Below are 20,338 nucleotides of genomic sequence, written 5' to 3'. Positions count from 1 at the left end.
AGGACACCATTTAATGTATTTCTGCAGCAGTATGTTAAAATAAGTCAGGGATAAAAATACTACCAATGGGTACAGTACGGACACCAAGTCTATGCATCAAAAGACACTAATATTAGTTGTAGTGTTAGCAAAGGCCCCAGCCTATTTAAAATACACGTAGGGCCAATATTCCACAGAAGCGGCAAGGGGTCAAGACATTTTATGTGTAATTACAGAGGGCCTTTGACATTAATCTTTAATGGCCTGGGGGCATTGTTTCAAACACACATACACATTTTGCTTGTAATTCTAGGTGGTTAATTACTTTGCCACATTGCTTTCTTATCGATGATAAAACAGTCCGTAGCTATAAGATTGCCCTAACATAAGGCAAAACCCATTATAACGGTTAGACGGGGTGAGTGACCACGAATTCTAACTTACTAGGTATAATACAAGATGATTTTTGAACGAGCATCATTCTAAGTTAGAAACTGGTTAAGAAAACAGAAGTTCATAACTGTAAATTAAATCTGTCGATGACATACCTTGCATGCCATTTTTCGCGCCGCCCGCAGAAGGCTGACTGACAGAGGCTCACTTGATAAAATGCTTAGGATTACAAGAAAATCTCAGTATGAAAAACTCATCAGCCTATCAAATTGAAGACGACATAATTCCTATAAATATTAAGAAAATTGCCTATAAAAATTCCTATTGACACAGGACCCATACTTCCTATCAAAGATGTCATATGACAGTTCCCAGTAGTGGCAAGCTTATTTGCCTGATATCCTGACGGGGAAAGGCAATCTAATCCCCTTGAGCGAGCTATCTACAGTAACCGACTATACTAGCTTTCACAAGTGGTGGTAGATGTTCCAGCTAGCGCAAGACCCTTTGGGCAAAAGAAGTCACTCTCATTTGTGGTTAATCTGTGGTGGCTTTGACCTAGCAGAGAACAGTCCTACCAGCTCACACGACCAATATATCAGGACACATAATCACAAAGCCTTCCGATCTTGAACATCTCAATGAGATCCAAACGGACCCTACATTCAAGCAAGGTTTTGAGCTTCTAGTAATCCCAGTCTCTCTCTGTAGGTCATGAGGCCCAATCATCGCTCATACGGTGAAGCTCTCTGGCGATCACCTTCCAATCCAAGGATACAGTGGACAGTTTCATCATGCTTTCGAAACAATACTCTATATGAGCTGTACCAGTGACTTATTATACAAGCCCGGGCATAACGCTTGCGTTGTCCCTGTCATCACTCCCTGGAGTATTGGATATATATGTTTATTTCAATAAATATAATATATCAAGTAAAATTAGAATAGACTCTTGTTTCTTTTCAGCCCACTCTTCTGAAACCTCTTCCTTTACATTCTCAACCTCATCATCAACTTCCTCTTCGTCATCATCAACATCATCACCCCTGTCTTCATCGTGGTGGTTGTGTGCAAGATTTTAGGTCCAGTTCGTCATCAGTATTGCTTCCATAATCCGTTCCTCTGTGTCCTTCACTGCAATCAAAAGGTTTTAAGTAGCTCAAAATCGCAAACGACGTCTGCGTGATGGAGGCTTTTGTCCTGGCTGGGTCTTGGCTGCCAGAAGTGTTGCCACTTGTATTAAGGTACATGTAGCTGTGGCCCATACCTAGGTTGGGAGAAGTGGTATGTCCTCAGTTTGACGATCCGCCTGGGGAGACAGTTACAAGGGTACTGAATAACGATACGCCTGGGTAGTCAGTTACAGGGGGGCTGAATAACGATACGCCTGGGTAGTCAGTTACAGGGGGGCTGAATAACGATACGCCTGGGGAGACAGTTACAAGGGTACTGATGACGGTTAACCGAAAAAATGCACATCTCTTTAAACGCACAACAAATTATGTTAGAGATTTAAAGCTAGACATTAGTCTGTAGTCATGAATTGAAAAGAGACAATGACCAAATCAAGAAAGAGCATACTTACGTCATTTGATGTTTGTTTATTTCCGAACCAGTAATTTTTTGTTAAAAAGAAGAACGGTTTGTTTGGAACTCCGAATTCTCCAGGAAACACGTTTTCAATGTACCTGTTGGTTTTGGGTCACGTGATTGTGAGTAAAGTTAGAAAGTAACGTGTGAAAGCTCAAAATTCTTAGCGATGTCTTAGTTAAATGGGTAGATAACAACGGATTAGCTCTAAATCTTTAAAAAACGAATTATATGATCTTTTCTCGGCAAAGAAACCTCATTTATCGCGATGTAGTAATTTCTGGTGTCACAATCGAAAGAAAAACAGAAGCCCGTTTCTTAGGAGTTATAATAGATAACAAACTGAACTGGTTGCAACATATTTCTGCCATGAAAATGAAAATGGCCAGATACATTGGAGTCATGTACAAACTTAAAAATATTTGCCTCTGGAAGCACGTTTACAAATATATCACAGCTTTGTGCAGTCTCACCTTAATTACTGCTCCCTCGTCTGGGGTTTTGCTGCCAAATCCCATATAGAAACACTATTTGTAAAACAAAAAATGAGTCTTAGAGCAATACTACCAGGTTTTGTTAATTACTGGTACAAAGATGGTAAATCTAAGTCAAAATTTTTCAAAGTTTTTCTGGAAACCACTTTTGTTCATGTTTCATACTACCCTGATCATTCTGAGCCGAAAATATATTTTTCGGTTTTTTGAAGTCCGTTCCTACATTCGGAAGGTTGTGGATGTGATACTGATTGGTTTCATATACTAATTATAGAAAACGTGATATTTGGCCCACAGATTTGAAGGAAAATACGCGAATTTAGTCCTCAGATTTAAAGGAAAATGCACAATTTGACGCGGAGAACTGAAAAAATCGCAATTTGTCGTGAGGCCAGGATCTGAAAAATCGCGACTTGTTGGCATCGTGAAAAATCGCGATACCGCACATGCTGCAATTTCCTTTTGTCCTTACCCTCGAAAAAAATATTTAGAATTTGGCCCCCCCCCCCCCCCCACCCATGAAGAAAATCATTCCTACACCCCTGCTACTATGACGCACATTATCCTATTCTGTTATTAGGGTCCTACAATCTACATCCTTACATTAGCTTCGCAAACTCCGTTCTCTCTTACGTAATTCTTATTGTGCTGATCTGCAGTTTGTTTCTCAGCAGACTCTGTTCGAACTGGATGCCTATTTTAGTTACTTAACTGTTACTATCATACTTCTTATTTTCTCTTTTTCTGTGATATTCGCCTGATTTTACCCTCCTCCTCCTCCTCACTTTGTCTACATCTGAGACGAACTGTTCACTTTTTAAAGTAAGGTAGGAACGATACGGATTAAGGATAGATTGTGTGAGTTTTAAAAAGATTCAATATCTTATATCAGAGGTTTATAATATTAGCCAAATAGCTGTAAATATCAATATAGTCTCTGGTAAAAAGCTGCCGTGTACAAGTTGTGATCCCCTTGTGATCACATTAAATTTTGCTAAATTGGTAAACATTTTTCAGAAAAGTTAGTCCTCAAAACTCGTTACAAACCGATATAACATCAAGATGGGGAAAGGAAAGCAGAGTGGGAAACAAAAAGGAGATCAATCGGGTACAGATAGAGAAAAAACAACTTGCGGTCGGTACATACTTATATCTATATTCATTATTCATGACTTTTTGTAGTAAAACATTAACAAGGTCTATTATGATTTATGCTATAAAATCTAGCAGTTCTTATAGAATTGATACTATTGATACATTTATCTCCGGTCGGGTAGCCACTGTACTAGACTCTCCATTATAATTGTAGGGTTCTACAACTTACAATGTTTGATTTCATTCAACTTTTACAGAAATGAATACGCTGGAAGAGTATAGAAACAAAGGCAGAGAAATCTGTAAAAAGTATTGCGAGTTTAAAGACCAATCTCCGATTATGTTACCACCTGCCCCCAAACAGACCTACATTGATGTTTACATCGACGAAGAGGGAGCATCCAGCAGTAAATTTGATGACGAGAGATGTAAACAAGCAAACTATGAGGCTGAGGTGCTGACATACAGAGCATTGGAGAGATTGACAGAGGAAAGGTGTGTGGTTCTTCATAGCTTCAAGTACACCCATCATCAGTACCGAATTTGTGATAAAAGTCATGACAGAAAAAACTGCAAGCGATGTAAAGGTAAGGCTGCAGATAAAACAGAATGTGACTTTGTTCTTATCGGGAAAAACTATGTTGTCATTATTGAAGTGAAGAATGTCCCAATTGATGAAGATAGTGAATTAACAGATGAGCAGAGAAAGGAATTGACAGGAGCACTTAAAGGCTCACTCGAACAACTTGAAAAGACAAAATCATTGATAAATGGTCTTGTACATCAAGTTTTCGTTGGTTTGGAAGCAGATCAATGCTCAATAATATGCCTGTCCGCGTTTCCTAGCACAAGTCGTGATCTATTTCAGAACATGGATGAACAGACCAATAAGCAGATATTGTGCAAAGAGGACTTTCTAGATTTCTCAAGCTGGTGGAAACAACATGACGTGTTAGGTCCGATATCTAGCTTTGTTCAAACTGAAGCTTTTCTCGCTAAACACAAGGAAATGAAGCAAGTATTAGTAGCTATCTACTGTACTGATAAAAACCTATGTGATGAACTGAAGTGTTGCTTGGGAAAAGCTATAATGGACATTGACGACGAGTTGAAGAAAGGAAATATTACATTTCTCAGCAAAAACCGTCTACCAAATCCTAATGTGATAAAAGCAACTGATATAAAGTCTGCAAATATTGACAGTGGCATTAACATTTTTACAGACATGCTCGGTATAGAATACTTGACTGTGGAACAACATGATGCTTTCAACAGAGATCAGAATCTGCTGGTAATTAATGGACCAGCAGGTTCAGGGAAAACTATCATCTTGTTGGCCAAAATCATAAAAGTGATCAAATCAAATGTGGATAACAGAGCTGTGTTGTTCATTTTCTCAAAGCATGACATTTCATGTAAACATTATCAAGATGCTTTACATAAAGCTGATATCAGTAACCAAATGATAGTTGATTACACGAACAATCCAGAGTACACAGTACAGAGGGTATTAGAAAGTGAAATCAGGGTGGTAATAGTTAGGATCACACATTTGTTACGTTTCACACATAATACAGTGACTAAACTGATGGAAAGCAACATACACGTATTTATTGATGACTTGCAGGGTATGATGAGTCCGTCAGTTAACCGACATAGGTTTCCAGAGCTCGATTTACTGCAGATTGTCAGAGCACTAACTAACTGTGTGATAACTTGTGATTTAGCTCAGTCATACTTCTTCACATTATCAGCTTATAGTTACAGAAAACGATTTTACTCATCCTTAACAAACTTGCCCCCTAAAACCATTGTAACTCTATCTCTGAACTTAAGAAATACTTCTGACATTACTGACATTCTATCTAAGATCAGAGAGCAAATTGTTCTACAACTTCTACAGCAAGGAAGAGAACTTATAGATGTTGGTAATATTCCAATAATAAAACAAGGGCACTATATTCACGGACAACAGATTGTAGTCCATGTTATTGAGAAGACAAGTTATGAGAGCAGTTTGTTTGGTATCTTGAGTGAAGAACTAGATAAATTATGTAAAACAGACAATATTAAAATAGGTATAGTATATGCTGCAAGTAAACAAGATCAAGAAGTAATAGAAGAACGATGTAGTGTATTTGATAATAATAAAATAGAGTGGTGTGATTTTGATAGTTGTTATTCATTAGAATACCCAGCAGTTATTGTGTTACACGATGTTGCTCATTCTAGGGACCTACCTATTCTTTACCGGCAGATTTCAAGGGCAAGGGTATATTGTGTTGTTATAATATATAATAGTTCAGATTATGACCTGTCAAGCCGCAGTTACTTTAAGTCAGAATTTAAACCATTAAATGATATGTTGGTTGTACTTGGAGGTTCTGTCAGAGTTATACGGTATGATTGATAACACCGAGTTTATCTGTGAAAAGAATATTTATGTTGTTCGTGTGAATGACACTAACATATTACATTGAAAATGCGATTATACGATTTATCGAATAACAATACCAATATTAAATTCGTAGAATCAATATATTTTGTGAGATGTCTGTTGTTTTATTAAAGAATTCAAAAAAAAGACACTGTATATATGGTATATGCATCGGATCAAATTATCAGATCACGTCGCATTGATAAACAATCTAAACATTCAATTAATTAATCACAATGAAAAATTCTTGGATTTTAATGTTGCAGAAATTTAGCAATAAGACGATTATCCCGCGGTTATCGGACGGTGCACGTTTGGTAATCGCACTATATAGTGACAGGACTATATAGTGACAAGCACTTTATAATGACAGCTGATATTTGTCACTATATAGCGTGCAAAACGCACTTTATAGTGACAGGACTATAATATAGTGAAAAGTTTATCTTATATCGACTTTTCTCTACTTTTCACTCCACTTTTCTTTAATTCTACTTTACTCCACTTTACTGAAGGACGTCCACGTATTTGAGGCGATAATCAGACGATTAACGCAATCATTTCTTATCATGCTGATAATATTCGTGCACATAATCATGTAATGAATAATACGAGTTTATCTTTTTTTAACAGATCAGACTATAAGGTAAATACTCCGGCCGGCCAGCCATTGCATATTATATCATGCACTGCGTGCGCTGCGCGCATATAATATGCATTTTAGCGCGGTACACATCATCTTACAATGATTCGCGCGTTACAAAACTTGACAGATTGCTTTTGACTGGCAGTCTGACAGAGGATTGTTTTCACTGAGTTGTAACGTTGCCCCCATCCTGAATCTGCCTTCATATATAGGTTGAGCATGCGCGTTCCCTAAAACATTTCGATTATATCTTAGAATAGTTCACGCACTAGTCCAATATCTTACCAGGCCACAGCTTCACGCCCTAATTTAATTAATTCACAGATGATTATATCTTTACTGTTTACATGATACCTGAATGTGTTCGGAGCATTGAAGTATAGTGCATCCGCCATCCAATTCTCCAAATTTTGACAAAGGAAATCGCGGTAATTTTATGTACATAATTCAATATAAGGTGGTTTAGTTAGTGTATTTGTTCTGAAGTACTGTTAGTTGTTAATGGAGTAGTTCTAAAGATTATTTTATGGTTTATTTCACCGTAACGTATTTATTATTTCTGCCCTCATGGAATAAGATATCACTATTATAACACTGAATAAGACGGTTTTAATATTATAGATATATCAACATGATATCTCATACGCCATACGGTACCAATACAGAAATATACAATATTTGGAGCAAAATCTATGTGTTGGATTGAGTCGAACTTGAGGCAGTATCCAGATAGCACGACCACTGTTCGCGAACAGTTGTTCGCCGAACAAGTGTTCGTGAATAGTTGATTTTGATCGTGAAATTGATCACATCTGATATTATTATCAATATATATATCATATATATATATATATATTGACCCCGTGGCTGAAGTGGGTGTGGTGTGTGGGCGTGCATTTTAGTTACTATATTTTCCAAAACGTGGAATCATGTTCAAATTACCCTGCACAAATCTGAAATCCTCTTAAAACCCAAGAAAAGATCTTGCTTTAATCTTCAGAATATCACTTCTTCGGTAGTTTTAATCTATTTAAAAGTACTAATCTATTATAGTCTATCTATTATATTCAATCTACTACATATCAACACACTACACAGTTATTAACTGGTACAAGATTAATTTGTAATGTGTACACTCCTCAAAGACTGTCACCACTCCTTTGAACATGCTATCAAACAGGAGGACAATAAAGAAGAGATATTAATACAACAATTAAATTAACACAGATGAAAATTAGGGTGGTTTTCAGCGGTTTTATCAGTGCAAGTATTCTGTAATATTACTGTTAGTAGTTACTGGAGTAGTGTGAACAACAATATAAGCTATCAAATATATCATTTGGAAACCATTTTAGGGTTTTTTGATCGAATGTAACGTAATTAATATCTCTGCCCCCATTTACTAAGATGTAATATAAGGTGGTTATCAGTGGTTCTATCAGTACAAGTATTCTGTAATACTGTTAGTAGTTACTGGAGTAGTGTGAACAACAATATAAATTATGAAATAAACCGTTTGGAAACCATTTTAGGGTTTTTTTGATCGAATGTAACGTAATAAATATCTCTGCCCCCATTTACTAAGATGTAATATAAGGTGGTTATCAGTGGTTCTATCAGTACAAGTATTCTGTAATACTGTTAGTAGTTACTGGAGTAGTGTGAACAACAATATAAATTATGAAATAAACCGTTTGGAAACCATTTTAGGGTTTTTTTGATCGAATGTAACGTAATAAATATCTCTGCCCCCATTTACTAAGATGTAATATAAGGTGGTTATCAGTGGTTCTATCAGTACAAGTATTCTGTAATACTGTTAGTAGTTACTGGAGTAGTGTGAACAACAATATAAATTATGAAATAAACCGTTTGGAAACCATTTTAGGGTTTTTTTGATCGAATGTAACGTAATTAATATCTCTGCCCCCATTTACTAAGATGTAATATAAGGTGGTTATCAGTGGTTCTATCAGTATGTAAGTATTCTGTAATACTGTTAGTAGTTACTGGAGTAGTGTGAACAACAATATAAATTATGAAATAAACCGTTTGGAAACCATTTTAGGGTTTTTTTGATCGAATGTAACGTAATTAATATCTCTGCCCCATTTACTAAGATGTAATATAAGGTGGTTATCAGTGGTTCTATCAGTACAAGCATTCTGTAATACTGTTAGTAGTTACTGGAGTAGTGTGAACAACAATATAAATTATGAAATAAACCGTTTGGAAACCATTTTAGGGTTTTTTTGATCGAATGTAACGTAAATAATATCTCTGCCCCCATTTACTAAGACGTAATGTTAGGTGGTTTTCAATGGTTTTATCAGTGCAAGTATTCTGTAATACTGTTAGTAGTTACTGTATAGTAGTGTGAACAACAATATAAACTATCAAATAAACCATTTGGAAACCATTTTAGGGTTTGGATAGTTTTGATATATTTGATAGTTTATTTTTTTGTTCACACTATTCCAGTAAGTAGTAACTACTAACAGTATTACAGAATACTTGTACTGATAGAACCACTGATAGCCACCTTATATTACATCTTAGTAAATGGGGGCAGAGATATTAATTACGTTACATTCGATCAAAAAAACCCTAAAATGGTTTCCAAACGGTTTATTTCATAATTTATATTGTTGTTCACACTACTCCAGTAACTACTAACAGTATTACAGAATACTTGTACTGATAGAACCACTGATAACCACCTTATATTACATCTTAGTAAATGGGGGCAGAGATATTAATTACGTTACATTCGATCAAAAAACCCTAAAATGGTTTCCAAACGGTTTATTTGACAGTTTATATTGTTGTTCACACTACTCCAGTAACTACTAACAGTATTACAGAATACTTGTACTGATAGAACCACTGATAACCACCTTATATTACATCTTAGTAAATGGGGGCAGAGATATTAATTACGTTAAATTCGATCAAAAAACCCTAAAATGGTTTCCAAACGGTTTATTTGATAGTTTATATTGTTGTTCACACTACTCCAGTAACTACTAACAGTATTACAGAATACTTGTACTGATAGAACCACTGATAACCACCTTATATTACATCTTAGTAAATGGGGGCAGAGATATTAATTACATTACATTCGATCAAAAAAACCCTAAAATGGTTTCCAAACGGTTTATTTCATAAGTTATATTGTTGTTCACACTACTCCAGTAACTACTAACAGTATTACAGAATACTTGTACTGATAGAACCACTGATAACCACCTTATATTACATCTTAGTAAATGGGGGCAGAGATATTAATTACGTTACATTCGATCAAAAAACCCTAAAATGGTTTCCAAACGGTTTATTTGATAGTTTATATTGTTGTTCACACTACTCCAGTAACTACTAACAGTATTACAGAATACTTGTACTGATAGAACCACTGATAACCACCTTATATTACATCTTAGTAAATGGGGGCAGAGATATTAATTACGTTAAATTCGATCAAAAAAACCCTAAAATGGTTTCCAAACGGTTTATTTCATAATTTATATTGTTGTTCACACTACTCCAGTAACTACTAACAGTATTACAGAATACTTGTACTGATAGAACCACTGATAACCACCTTATATTACATCTTAGTAAATGGGGGCAGAGATATTAATTACGTTACATTCGATCAAAAAAACCCTAAAATGGTTTCCAAACGGTTTATTTGATAGTTTATATTGTTGTTCACACTACTCCAGTAACTACTAACAGTATTACAGAATACTTGTACTGATAGAACCACTGATAACCACCTTATATTACATCTTAGTAAATGGGGGCAGAGATATTAATTACGTTACATTCGATCAAAAAAACCCTAAAATGGTTTCCAAACGGTTTATTTCATAATTTATATTGTTGTTCACACTACTCCAGTAACTACTAACAGTATTACAGAATACTTGTACTGATAGAACCACTGATAACCACCTTATATTACATCTTAGTAAATGGGGGCAGAGATATTTATTACGTTACATTCGATCAAAAAAACCCTAAAATGGTTTCCAAACGGTTTATTTGATAGTTTATATTGTTGTTCACACTACTCCAGTAACTACTAACAGTATTACAGAATACTTGTACTGATAGAACCACTGATAACCACCTTATATTACATCTTAGTAAATGGGGGCAGAGATATTTATGACGTTACATTCGATCAAAAAAACCCTAAAATGGTTTCCAAACGGTTTATTTCATAATTTATATTGTTGTTCACACTACTCAAGTAACTACTAACAGTATTACAGAATACTTGTACTGATAGAACCACTGATAACCACCTTATATTACATCTTAGTAAATGGGGGCAGAGATATTTATTACGTTACATTCGATCAAAAAAACCCCCAATATGGTTTCTCGATGGTTTGTTTTGCGGTTTAGATCGTCCTTGCTACTATTCCACTAACAGTATTACATTATAACAGAATAAATGGTTTCTAGATGGTTTATTTCACGGTTCGCGGGTTCGTATTGTTGTTTGCACTAACCTGTGGACCTGTGGACTACAGTCTTTGGTATGCATAATTCGATTACGTATATCCGACCGAGCAAGAAATCGTTTCACCAAGGAAACTTAATTAGATTGGCAAGGTCAGATCATGATGGGGGCAGACGTTACAACTTGGGGGCAAGAAATGGGGGCACGTTACCTATACGTTACAAATTGAGCGAAAACATCGCCTCCAGTCTGAACATGTGATATTGCAGTGAACGGGCTTCGCTACAATTAAAATGTGTCGAATTACACATCTTAATGTACATGCTAATTGTCAACTAATGTAAAAGATTAAACAAATGTTTCAACAGATTCTCTGTTAAATTGTACAATTCAAGGCAGAGGGTCGAAAATAAAAAGACAAACATCGTGCGGAATTTATAAATCGCCTAAAGGGCGGGAAACATAGAATCTCGGAATAAAACAGCTTACATTATTTCACAAAGCTTATCTTATGAAGAATCATTTAAATTATATTACTAAGTGGGTTAAACAATAAACATCTGAAACAATAACGGTAATCTGGTTATCATTTACCCTCTCCAGAAAATATGGAGCTTACCAAGTAAGGAATCCGTAGATGAAAATGTCGACTAAGAGCATAAGCATCACGTCAGATATTGAAAATGCTGTAAGAACGCTCAGACTGTCCCCTAAGTTGTTCCACTTTGCTCCGAGCTGTTGAAAATTAAGCATTAAATTTTACATTGCAGCAGAAGTGGATGTAATATTTTTGTACCATAAACAAAAAAGGAAAGAAAGTCTGAACTCTGAAGGTGGTGGCACGAAATAAATAGATCACCATTCATCATTCATCAGTAAATATTCTGTACAATAAATTACTTACCCCAATCTTTTCCCACTCGGCGATTGTTACCAATCCGATGGAAGAACCCGAAAGCGGAAGTAAAGACACAATCATCTTTACACTCCTAAAATAATAGGATACTAAAAGCATATATATAATAATTCATAATTTTTCTGACATTTCACAAAAAAGGATTCAAAAAAGTACTCGATGAAAAATCCAAATTATACAAAACATTGATCTGTAACCTGGAGAGATGAGGGATCTCGAGGACAATATAAGGAAGGTACTGTAGAAAAGTTAGGAACATCATTACTGCCGGAGCTGATTTCATGTTCCGTTGTAGTGACCTGAAAAATTAAAAACATGTCTTGCAGATTGCATTAGGATTTTGGTATGATTTTATAGTCTGCAATTTTCGAATATGAATACATCTGAGGCAGGCCTTTCAAAGTGAAATAGCTTTTAAAACTTACTCAAGCAAAAGGTACACTTAACCGTCAACCTTCATAACCTTTGCTAGGATTAAACATTATGATAAGACAGAAAACATTTAATTTAAATCTCACTCAAACTATGTCAAAAAAGCTTCATAATAATAATGAAATATTAGCTCACGTTACAAAGAAGACGAAGAAGGTATGAGCTGTGTAGTAAAGCAGGAGAAACACAAAAACCACTGTTTCGTCACTCAGTGGCGTGTATCCGCAAAACTGAGGGTACAAAATGGTACAATATGGTTCAATATGGTACAATATGGTACGATATGGTTCAATATGGTTTAAGGGGGCAGGGGGGGGGGTCTTCATGGAAATTTTCTCAAAATCGACTTTTTAGTTGTTTCTGGTAGAGGGGAGTAATATCTATCAGATGCTTTTGATCCCGTGGAAAAATATCGTTCCTAGCCGAAATTATTGCCGGTCATAGGTCAGCGCGTGTGTGTAATTGTATTGCGCGAGCGATTTTTGATCGCGTGCCCTGAAAATCGAGTCTAAAAATCTATCTTCTCCTACATTTTTTGAGCAATCGCCCTGAAACTTTCAGGATATGTTTTAGGGATCATTTAGAAGAGATGAGCCGGGCAGAATTTTGAGATAGGCCTTTGAAATTTTTTTATTCTATTTTGAAAATCTTGGACCTCGTTTTTTGATGATTTTTCGAGGTCCAAGATTTTCAAAATCAAATAAAAAATGTTTAAAGGCCTATCTCAAAATTCTGCCCGGCTCATCTTTTCTAAATGATCCCTAGAACATATCCTGAAAGTTTCAGGGTGATTGCTCAAAAAATGTAGGAGAAGATAGATTTTTAGACTCGATTTTCAGGGCACGCGATCAAAAATCGCTCGCGCAATACAATTACACACACGCGCTGACCTATGACCGGCAATAATTTCGGCTAGGAACGATATTTTTCCACGGGATCAAAAGCATCTGATAGATATTACTCCCCTCTATCAGAAACAACTAAAAAGTCGATTTAGAGAAAATTTCCATGAAGACCCCCCCCTGCCCCCTTAATATGGTACAGTATGGTACACAGTTTAGCTTGAATAACAAGACCGGGCATTCTAAAATCAAAGGCATGATACTCGTTTATATTAGCTAATTATCCAATTAATTAAATAAAGTAGAAAGTAAGTTTACCATCAGAACTGTGGCGTTCAGGGCGGAACAAGCGATTATAATGAGAGACCTCTGGATAATCCAACTCAGCCACATTATGGTGTCAGTCAGACCCATCATTCGCTGAATTTCCCTCATTTTAGAAAACTTTTCCTGGGGGTGGATTGAAGTGTGGATTATGGAATACAGGTTGACCCATATTTACCGCAAGGTAAAATGTAAGTGATTCACATTTATCCATGTTATTTATTTTGCAGCATAGCATTTTTCTCAACGTTGCGTTCTCTAATTCTAACAACTTCGACCAATGATGTTCCAACGTTTTATTTGATATTAGATCACCTGCAAACGTTTTCCGTGCTCAACATGTTCATTACAGATCTTAACCACGTGGCGACGCAGTCTCTTAGCGCACCCGTGCCTCGGCTCATGAGTTGTTTCCTCATTAATTATTTTATTACCGGTGTCTTAACTTATATATAAATAAAAGTAAACGTGGGCCAGTGAGCCGCAGCTTTAAATATTTATCGGCTTACTTAGTACTTAGAGGTCTTAACATACGTTTGTGATAAAGTAGTCCGACAAACTGCCCTAAGCCCTACACTGATTCTAAGTTTGAGAATGAATGAAACTTTGTTTCTGGAAACTCAGTACAGAATTTATGATGGATTGATAGCGTTCGGGCTCTTGGTCTGCTTAGTGATCGGACTACCGGGAAACTGTCTAGCTTTGAAATATTTCCTCCACACAAAGAAACGAAATCTTTCAACTCTTCTTTACATAGTTGCCTGCTCTATCGATATAGGTTCCTCCGTCATCCACCTTCCAATTGCTTTTAGTTTGCTGAAAAACCGAAATCCTGGTTTACTCGACAACAAAATTATCTGCTCGATTTGGCATTCCATCCTCTCCTTGCTTCAACAAATGTCCATATTCGTGGTTATGACACTGTCGTTATCACGAGTGATTGTCATAAAGTACCCTTTCTACAAAGTCAACAAAAGAGCAGTTCTTGTGTCCATTGCTCTCTACCTCATATACCACTGTATTTGGAACACTACACTTTTTACCCAGATTACTTGCACCACCACTCGACTGTCACCTAATGAAGTACCAAAATCTTCATCGTTCTTAATCTTCTATACACTTAACTACACCGCTTGTTTGGGAATTCCTCCAACCATCGTGTTTCTGACGTTTCTTGTCTCGATTGCTATGCTCCGTAAGGAACCTGTCGCAAACAATGTGTCCCAAAGGAGAAATCAACACGCTTCCATCACCATTACTTACTTTACAGCCCTCTTCCTCTGCTGCAATTGCTTTACTTTCATCAACTGCTGTCTCCTCACCTACACCATAGTGACGGCCAAGATATACCCGGGTCCAATATACGACAACTATTTTATGTACTTCTACAGCTGGCTTCTGAGTGAAATCTTCTGTACGGTCCTAAACGCTTCTCTAAACCCACTGCTCTATGTTTTGAGGATGAGGGAAATGAGGTTGTGGATTGTTGGGATCCTCCCAAATAGAGCAAGCAGTGCCTCTGGGGTGATAGCGAATACGAGCAATGAAACTGAGACCGATCTGTAAAGATAATAGCCATGACACCCTAAACTGGATAAAATGAACTTAGGAAACAGCCGAGCTGGTAACTTTTGATGAACTGGAACTGAAAGGATTGTGGACCCCAAATACGCCAAAACTATTACTAGACATAAATTTGACAATTATGAAAGCCCAGTTTATCGCCAGTTTTTAGAGCCTCTGACTTCCTGGAAACCATTAAAGACAGTAATTTAATAACTGTAGACAATTTTCTCTACGTTCTCTAAAAACAGCTTAAAGTTAACTGATAGAGCAACGATAAGTGATATTACACCAGGCACGTAGCCAGGGGGGGGCTAGGGGGGCGGCAGCCCCCCCGGAAAAAATCGAACCCCAGAAAAAAGATAAGCCCCCTAGTCCCCATGGTCGCCTGGTAACTGGGCTGTGTTTATGACTGCAGTCAGTCAAAGATTTGAACTGTGGATTAGTAAATATATGTCATTAAATCCAAGCAAACATTCTAGAAGACTTCTATAATTATAGTCAATAGTGTCCCCTAGACCGTAGGAAATGTAAAAATCTTAAGACGATGAGGCCTGAGTAAGTCGTAAATTCTGATTGGAGAATGCAGATTGCTGTTGTGAAGTTACCAAATTTACGTGAGTACTTGATTCTTTTCAATCCCAGTTTATTGCTGTCCTACAAATTTCTTTAATGCCAAATGTCGTCTAAAACACCCTGTTTCACAAAAAATTTCCGGGGGGCTGTGCCCCCCTAGCCCCCGCCAAGGGGCTCCGCCCCTGGACCCCGCTGGGGGCTGCGCCCCCAGACCCCTGCCACAGCTTGATTGGACGCGTCGGCTCGCTTCGCTCGCCGACAGCCCCCCTCAAAGAAAAATCCTGGCTACGTCCCTGTATTACACATGATGTTTCAACGTTTAATTTAATATTAGATCACCTGCAAACGTTTTCCGTGCTCAACATGTTCAGTACAGATCTTAATCACATGGTGACGCAGTCTCTTAGCGCACCCGTGCCTCGGCTTATGAGTTGTTTACTCATTAATTGTTTTACTACCGGTGTCTTAACTTATATATAAATAAAAGTAAACGTGGGCCAGTGAGCCGCAGCTTCAAATATTTTTAAAGTAGTCCGAGAAACTGCCCTTATAATTTATATTGATTCAATCTACGCTGATTCTAAGTTTGAGGATGAATAATACTCTCATTCTGGAAACTCAAGGCAGAATTTATGATGGGTTGATAGCGTTCGGGCTCTTGGTCTGCTTAGTGATCGGACTACCGGGAAACTGTCTAGCTTTGAAATATTTCCTCCACACAAAGAAACGAAATCTTTCAACTCTTCTTTACATAGTTGCCTGCTCTATCGATATAGGTTCCTCCGTCATCCACCTTCCAGTTGCTTTTAGTTTGCTGAAAAACAGAAATCCTGGTTTACTCGACAACAAAATTATCTGCTCGATTTGGCATTCCATCCTCTCCTTGCTTCAACAAATTTCCATATTCGTGGTTATGACACTGTCGTTATCACGAGTGATTGTCATAAAGTACCCTTTCTACAAAGTCAACAAAAGAGCAGTTCTTGTGTCCATTGCTCTCTACCTCATATACCACTGTATTTGGAACACTACACTTTTTACCCAGATTACTTGCACCATCACTCTGTCAACTAGTGAAGCACCAGAATCTCCATCGTTGGTAATCTGCTACATGTTCAACTACAGCGCTTGTTTGGGAATTCCTCCAATCATCGTGTTTCTGACGTTTCTTGTCTCCATTGTTATGCTCCGGAAGGAACCTGTCGCAAACAATGTGTCCCAAAGGAGAAATCAACACGCTTCCATCACCATTACTTATTTTACAGCCCTCTTCCTCTGTTGCAATTGCTTCACTTTCGTTGACAGCTTTCTTCTCACCTACACCATGGTGACGGCCAAGATATACTCATATTCAATATACGACAACTATTTTATGTCCTCCTACAGCTGGCTTCTAAGCGGAATCTTCTGTACGGTCCTAAACGCTTCTCTAAACCCACTGCTCTATGTTTTGAGGATGAGGGAAATGAGGTTGTGGATTGTTAGGATCCTCCCAAATAGAGCAAGCAGTCCTTCTGGGGTGATAGCGAATACGAGCAATGAAACTGAGACAAAGCTGTGAAGATATTAGACATGAAAACCTAAACTGGATAAAATGAACTTAGGAAACAGCCGAGCTGGTAACTTTTGATGAATTTGAACTGAAAGGATTGTGAACTAAGACTTATTTTTTATGAACTGAACCAAATTAAATTTCCTTGCTTCCATATGTCTTGATCTTGTGAACATAATCACGATTAAATTGAATGACATTATAGACTACAAGTACAATTCATGGTCTGATTATTGTTCACTTTTTAAAGTCAGCTGCATGCATTTCGTGTTTATGTGCATTGCAGCTTCAGGCACTGCTATTGTGCTGTGTTTTGATGTGTTATTAACACATTATTCAATATATTTAACAGCCCCTGAGTTTGAAAGTTGTTAATTGGTGTTTGAGAGAAGTAGAACGCTGTGCTATATTTAATCATATTTTGATTGTTCATCTTGCTTTTACGGGACCATATTTTATAGGTACAACTGTACCACATCTCTGTGTTTTGGTATCCCATATAAATAGCTCGAATATTTACACTCTTTGAGAAGTTTCGACAAACAATAGAAATTTACATTACTGTTTAAATATTCTTTCTATTCTGTGATCATGTATGTTCTGTTTAAAATGTTTCCGATGATAAAAAGTGTCACTTTGCCACTGAGGGTCGTTCACATATTATGGCCATGATTACGCAATATTGCTGTCAGGAGGGGGGGTTGGGTCTTGATTACGGTTGATTACGGAGGGGGACTGGGGAGGGGGTAAGAATTGCTAAAATATTGATTACGTAATATGTGAACGACCCCTGATTGCATTAATTGTCACAATTGCACCTAACAACCCTACAAGTATGTTAAGATAAAGATCTGTTTAGCTCTGAGCTTTTCATGAAAAACGATCACCAAGTGGAGCGGAGAAAAACTTAAAATGTTTACACATCTTGAAAATTATATAGTTTTGGAGCATGTTTTTACTGTCGACGCGTGTAATAATAACAAAATGTATTCGTCTATTTATAATAGAAACTAACTAACTGATGATTATATAACGCAAACAACTAAGAATGAAACTGGTATAATTTAAAACCAGCTGCCGGGTGATTACCTCGACAATGTCTGCTGCAATAGAGGAAGTAATGAGGAATGCCCCGATGAGCATTGAGACAGGGATTAACATTGGGAACATCATATCCACAAAGGTATCTGTCTTCTCTGCCGGTGTAGGTACACTCTGGTTGTGTTATTCAAATGTTAATTTTCTGTTGTGTTAAAAATCGGCATCATTTAAATGGAAGATCAGTAGGACGAAGGTTGAGATATCTAATTGAACTAAAATCCGAATTCGTTACTAGTTGAAAGACAAGATAAATGGTGATGATAACAAAAGGTAGGTACCCTAACAAATAACAATACCCTTATAGCGATTGCTGGATTGTACTCCACTCCTTCTCTCAGAAGAATGCAGGAGTCAATTAATCTCTGCAAAGCAGCGAACCCCGTATTGTCGTATGGTCTAGATTAAAAAAGTGTAAGATTATTTACAATATTTGTATTAACACTGAATAACGAAATTGAGTATATTATGACCGTTGTAAAATGTAACGAGAAATCCGCATCATATGCGGACGAAACGGACGAGTCATTTCGACGAAAAATAAGTCTCGAGTCTTAAAATAATACGTAATGTTACTGTCTAGCCCCACTTCTGAGGTGCCACAAAATGGAGTTTTTTCAAACTTACGAGGACGTAATTTCTTTCTGATCAGGCTTACGAAGAAACAATCTTTCTGTGTTCCAGTATCCGTCAATGTCTATATTGTCTAGGAGTTTAATTAAGATGGTTATATTACTATTTCAGAAAGTTATATTAAGCAGATAATCTGCTAAATTAAAATATAATTAGTGTATTTTCTCATCATTTGAAATTTGAATCCTAAAGCTCTAAAGATAAACCTCTTCTGAAATAGACAAATTTAAAAACTCACCAGCATCCGCTCTGTGGTACCGGATGGAGTAGGATATATTCTTCTCATCCCCTTCAAAAACAATAGCTGCTTTGAACTCTGTTGAGTTCGTTTTCAAGTATTCTTTAAATTTGTCATTGGTTGGGAATACAACTAGATACCTCGAATTGCTGTGAAAGTTTCTGATTACGATTACTCATCTTGATCGATCGTAGAAAAGAAAATTGAATCATCTTTACACTTACGTTGGAAATTGTGTTATTCAAACCATTTTATAACCATGTAAATGGATGGACGCTTTATTGGCGTTAGATTGATGTAATTAAAAGATTAAAGCCGATGGAAATACAGCAAAAACTAATTACGGTCAGTATCTTTTAAATTGTACAAAAAACAGCTCATATCTTTCAATTGACCAGCAGTATTCTGTATCATGTACATACCCGTCCCTAAATTCCTTGATTTCGTCGGTAATATTTTCTGAATCTAGTACTTTCCTTGTAACATCTGAGAACTTGAAAGTATCCATGGTCAACATTCTACTCGACAAATCATCGACTGAAAGTTATAATATATTGTTGAAATTATTACATACAAATTATGATATAATATACATTGTACACTATACAGTATAGACTATACAGTATAAATTATACCCTATACAGTATACACAATACAGTATACATTATACACTATACAGCTTAGGTGAATAATCGACCAATTCTATTTGTAGCAATAAGAAATAAAGCATCAACTTCTTCATTCTTCATTTTGATATCAGTTCTAGAAAAGAGAGACTAGAAGAGTCTGAGAACCTAGACTTTAAAACCTAGATTATTGTTGGCAGGAGATATTGCGATCATTTTCTTTTCACCCCAAATATCGTGAAGAGGATCTGATAACGAAGAGGGCTCTGAAACAGGAGCTGACATCAGGGTGGTAATATACACAATACACATATAATACGTGTTATAATACGTGTCATCTGTATCGTAGCAATACACATATAATACGTGTTATAATACGTGTCATTTGTATCGTAACAATACACATATAATACGTGTTATAATA

The 20,338-nt window shown here is 36.7% G+C and overlaps 2 protein-coding genes and 1 long non-coding RNA gene across 3 annotated transcripts in view; 1 reads left to right on the top strand and 2 right to left on the bottom strand.

The window, feature by feature from the left end:
- LOC134814986 (phospholipid-transporting ATPase ABCA3-like) overlaps positions 1-20,338 on the top strand; it is a 93,383-nt gene that overhangs the window by 64,954 nt on the left and 8,091 nt on the right.
- Positions 1,640-12,622, bottom strand: LOC134814686 (phospholipid-transporting ATPase ABCA3-like). Its single transcript, XM_063822854.1, has 6 exons — positions 12,598-12,622; positions 12,228-12,329; positions 12,019-12,103; positions 11,734-11,849; positions 1,958-2,060; positions 1,640-1,681 (listed from the first exon to the last, which is right to left on the bottom strand). Exons 2-6 carry the CDS (start codon positions 12,311-12,313, stop codon positions 1,640-1,642), a joined length of 432 nt encoding a protein of 143 aa, XP_063678924.1. The 5' UTR covers positions 12,314-12,329; positions 12,598-12,622.
- Positions 12,623-18,516, bottom strand: LOC134815814 (uncharacterized). The gene is made up of 3 exons (XR_010160301.1): positions 18,409-18,516; positions 13,623-13,754; positions 12,623-12,692 (listed from the first exon to the last, which is right to left on the bottom strand). It is a non-coding gene; the product is annotated as an uncharacterized LOC134815814 (long non-coding RNA).

This window comes from Bolinopsis microptera, chromosome 5 (genome assembly GCF_026151205.1).
Source record: "Bolinopsis microptera isolate Bmic1 chromosome 5, MBARI_Bmic_1.0, whole genome shotgun sequence".
NCBI lineage: Eukaryota > Metazoa > Ctenophora > Tentaculata > Lobata > Bolinopsidae > Bolinopsis > Bolinopsis microptera.
This window is presented reverse-complemented; position numbering and strand designations above follow the sequence as displayed.